General features: G+C 38.7%; 1 protein-coding gene across 1 annotated transcript; it reads right to left on the bottom strand.

Annotated features, from left to right (window-relative positions):
• Positions 1–2,291: 2,291 nt before the first annotated feature.
• On the bottom strand, positions 2,292–3,989 carry Mepe (matrix extracellular phosphoglycoprotein). The gene has a single exon (XM_005341897.4). It carries the CDS (start codon positions 3,786–3,788, stop codon positions 2,532–2,534), a length of 1,257 nt encoding a protein of 418 aa, XP_005341954.2. The 5' UTR covers positions 3,789–3,989; the 3' UTR covers positions 2,292–2,531.
• Positions 3,990–4,551: the final 562 nt, after the last annotated feature.

Here is a 4,551-nt window from a genome sequence, read left to right as displayed (position 1 = left end):
ATAGAAGCAACAGTTTGGTTTCCAAATACCTATTTGCAATTTAAATTCTGATATGATAGTCTTTACTTCATTAACTGCCTCTAGGTTTATTTTTTGTTTTTGTTTTTGTGTTTTTGACAATATTATCTTATATTTAAAAAAAACAAAGTATTAGTAATAGTTTATTAGTTTATTATGAAATTCTGATGGTAACATTCCATGATGGGTCTTTTCATCAATACTGATATCTGTAATGTGCAAAAGTTAGAAATGAGTGAGAAAAAAAAAAAAGATATTCTTTGTTTTCAGGTTCTAGTTGGGATTTTTTCCCCCAAGTTTCCTCTCCCTATCTCTCTTTCTCAATATGTATGTTTTAGTCAGCTTTTTCACTGCTGTGACTGAAGGATCAGACCAGCACAACTGTAGGGGAGGAATAATGTATTTGAGGGCTCATGGTTTCAGAGGTCTTAGTTCAGAGAAGGCTGGCTCCATTCCTCGGGGCTCAAGGTGAGGCAGAACATCATGACAGGAGAGGGTGGCAGAGGAAAGCAGCTCACATGATGGTGATCAAGAAGTAAAGAGAGAAACTCCAGCTCCAGATACAAAATATATACCCCATAGCCATGCCCCAAATCAACGACTTCCTCCAGCCACACCCCACTTGCCTCTAGTTACCACTCAGTTAATCCCATCAGGGATTAATTAACTGATTGGTTCAGACTCTCATAATCCACTCATTTCTCCTCTGAAACTTCTTGCATTGTTTCACATGTGAGCTTTCCGGGACACCTCAGATTCAAACCATAACAATATGCATATTATATATATATATATGTGTAAAATGAATTATGTTTTATGTGTATCTATGTAATATATGGTAATAAAGTGAGTTTGACGACAAAAATTCTGGAGTCAGTTTGCCTAGGTATCAATCCTAGCTTACTAGTTAGAAAACTCTGTTTACTTATGTATAAATTGTAAAAATAACCATACAAATTTAATTTAACAGAATTTAACAGAGCATGGCACCTGGCAGACTTTAGAGTGGGTAAGCCACTATTATTTGTGTGTATGTGGAGAATCTCATTTATTCCATGGCTTATATTGCCACTTTTATTTGGAAACAAAGCACCTTCTACCTAGTGTTGGAACTCTGGATATGTTTAAGGTACCATAATGCCATATGGGCATTGACTCATGTCCACTGTGTCACACACATTGTTCAACTTGACAGTGGGGGTGCCTCACAGAATGCCCCAAACATAACCTCTGCTGTTTGGGAACTTGCATCTTAAAGAGACTAGAGAATAAGTAATTTTTTTCTCCATCTTCTTCTTCTCCTTTTCTTCTCTCAACCCTTCTTATGTAGAAGGTGTTAGGGATGAAGAGGTATGTCTGTTAGGAATTCAGTTCAGCTATAAATAACAACAACAACAATAAAATAAATGGTGGTCTAGCATGAGACCATAGAACAAAGACACTGGAAGCAGAGGGTTGATGGGTCTTGTTCTATTGTATTGCCATGATTATTTTGTCCTTTCCAATGGCCACAAAAAGACTTTGGTGCTTTCAGTCAGCATGTTCAAATTAAACCAAGAAAAATGCCTTAGAAGAAAGGTAGTACCAGCTGTATAAGCTGCTTTTATCAGTTGGGGCAAAACCCTTCCATAATTTCTCATCCTTCCCTAACAGGAGACTTAGATTTTGTTTTCAAAACTGTCTCATAAGGACATCATTAACTGAAAACACATCTACAGTAAAGAGAGAAAGAAATAGGCTCATAATAATTTGGAATCCGTCAATGAATAGTATGTGTTGAACTACGTTTTTGTTTTGCCTTTTCTTTTGTTTCTCTTTCTCATATTTTCCCATTGCCCTCTCTCCACGCGCTTGTCCCCTTTGGAAGGAAGTAGAATTGACAAAAGTGATTCCATGAGATTTGTTTCAGGAAATAAAATATGCCTTATATGTGCAACAGAGGAAGGAGCATAAATGGCTGTAAAGTAGGAAATCTCCATCAGAGCAGAAAGAAGGCAGGAAAAGCTGGCATAGCAGTATGAGTTGGAGAAACACGTTCAGGGTTTATCCAGCAGATTAATTTCATATGCACTTCCTTTGCTGGAGGAAAAACTAGTTTTGTTACCTCTGAAATAATGAACCACAATGTATAGAGTTTTCTCTAGAACATTTAATTACAGATTGTCCAAGAGAAATTGTGTTTATTTTCAGAGCAAAAAAAAAAACATAAGAAGACATTTGCAACATTCACAAGCTTTTTAACCATAACAACTATTCAAATATTACCTATTATATAAATCCTTAATAAGTGATTTTTTTCCTTTAGAAGTGTTATAACCTTGATCAGAAATTCATATATGACCATTAAGATAGTAAAAAAAGAAAAAAAAAATTCCCCTGAGGAGACCAGGCTTCTTGACTCTCTCATTCCCAACTCTGTCCTCTCTCCCTCTGGTCTGCTGTCCAGGCCTCTTCTCCACCACCAACTGGCAGATGACTAGATATACCAATGGTTGTGCTGGGACTTCTAGTAACTAGTCACCGTCACTCTCACTTGAACTGCCACTGTCAGATTCACTACTGTCGTCCCTTCTAGGGGGGCTAAAGTTCCTACTGGAATGGGGTTTTCTGTAATACCAGGAGCCTTTCCTTTGTGACATACTCTTATTCCATGTAGAATCATTTCGTCCATGGGGTACATAATGGCCTTTTCTGCTCTGCGTTATAGTATTCCCTTCATTACCAGGGCCATTATGAGGACCTACTTCATTTTTGATATCATTATCAAGACCCTGAGAAGGAACAAGCAGACCCTGGCCTTTGCCCTGACTAGAAAATCTTTGTTTCCCATTTGCGGTCACTCGGTTCCTGTTAGATAGTTCTGTACCTTTTCTACTGCTACCTTTGCCATTTTTTGGTATTTCGTTGTAATTGGCACTTTCCATTGTATCACTGCTGCCTTCTTTTGATCTCTCTTTTGAGGGCACATGAGGATAATGGAATTCTACCTTCCCCTGGTGAGCATTTTGGCTGCCAGCATCCACTCTGTTCCCTTCCTTTCCAGGGAGTTCCTTAAAATTGGTGGTGCCTGTGATGTCATTGCTGCCCTCCACCAGGCTGATGTCAGCAGTCCCTGCCCCTTTTCCTGTTTGATGCTTGTCTCCAATGGCGTTGCCATCACTTTCTTCTCTCTCTGGGATCTCATTATAATCTGCCCCCCTTGTGTCAGGGTTAATAGTCGCAGCTTCACGTGGGCCTGGAAGTCCTGTGTGAACACCTGTACTTTCTGGGTCAGGACTGAGAGCTCCTCCTTTGCTAGGAATGCCCTTAGAAGGTTGACCGTCCCCACTGAAAGGAAAGATATCATTGTCCTCTCTCTCCTGAAGATCTGTGTAACCACTGCCTTCGAAATCACTGGGGATTTTCCTGGCTCTGGAGGGCTGTTTCAGGTACTGAGTGTTGCGTCGGATGTGGATGTGACGAGCGTATTTGCTTTTTACTGGGCTCTTCTGGTCTTGGGGATCTCGTTGATGATTCCTTTTATCTTCTGAGTGGGCTTTGGCATAGTTGGCACTTGATGGAATTTTGCTTAGAACATTCCTGGGTTTGTGCTCTTTGTTTTCTTCTCCCCACAGCTCAGTCACAGTCACAGTTGCTGGCCTCACCCCATGTGGCATATTACTTCTGATGAGAGCCACACCATATTCTTCTTGGTCATGCAGGTTGCTGATGTCATCATCTCCATCCTCAGCCCCTTTATTCCCAGTGGGTTCAGGAAACACGGACATCATTAGGTCATTGCCGGCTTTTCCTGTGTTATGAATACCATAGCCTTCATTCTGTCTATTTGCAGAAAGATTTGTGGATTTACTACTTTGGTTATTTCCATTGGCTTCAAAAAAGGACACATCTTTCTCTCTTTCTTGGATAATGATTTCATTAGAGGATGGTTCTTGATTTCTTCTCTTTTCAAAATGATGAAGAGCAATGTTGTCTTTGCTTTTTTCTTCCTGCTGAAGTATAATTTATAGCATAAAGTGTTTATTTCATGCTAAATTTTTATATTAAAATATATTTATAAATATTTATTAAAATATAAAAATTCTCAGGCAATTTTTTAAAACCATATGTTTAATTAATGTAGTCTATTAACTCAATAGAGGCTTATTGGTAGAGCTCATTCTGGAATGGTCAAACCAGATTTCATGGAGAAAGAAAATGAGCAAGGTTGGAAGCATGAGTATGATTCAGATATACAGAGGGGGTGAGAATATTTTAAGGGTAAGTGGCAAAGTCAGTTATTTAGAAAAAGATAATATGAATAAACCTACATGGCTAGAGTGGAGAGATCCTAAGGAAGAGAATAAGAAATAAATTTTTAAAATATAGTTTAAGGCCAAACTTTAAAGGAAGACCTAAACTTAAGAATGTGATAGAAGAGTGTGATCCTCATGTAGTGAAGAGTTAGTCACAAGTGAAATGCATTTTACACTTTAAATTATTCTTTGGGGCTTGGAGTTGTGGCTCAGTGGTAGATAACTTGCCTGGCATATG

This window comes from Ictidomys tridecemlineatus, chromosome 9 (genome assembly GCF_052094955.1).
Source record: "Ictidomys tridecemlineatus isolate mIctTri1 chromosome 9, mIctTri1.hap1, whole genome shotgun sequence".
NCBI lineage: Eukaryota > Metazoa > Chordata > Mammalia > Rodentia > Sciuridae > Ictidomys > Ictidomys tridecemlineatus.
Note: the sequence above shows the minus strand (reverse complement) of the source record. Positions and strands in the feature narration are given on the sequence as shown.

Bases quoted from the DNA above. Each gene is read 5' to 3' on its own strand.
- Mepe (XM_005341897.4), bottom strand. From the start codon at position 3,788: ATGATGTCCGTGTTTCCTGAACCCACTGGGAATAAAGGGGCTGAGGAT.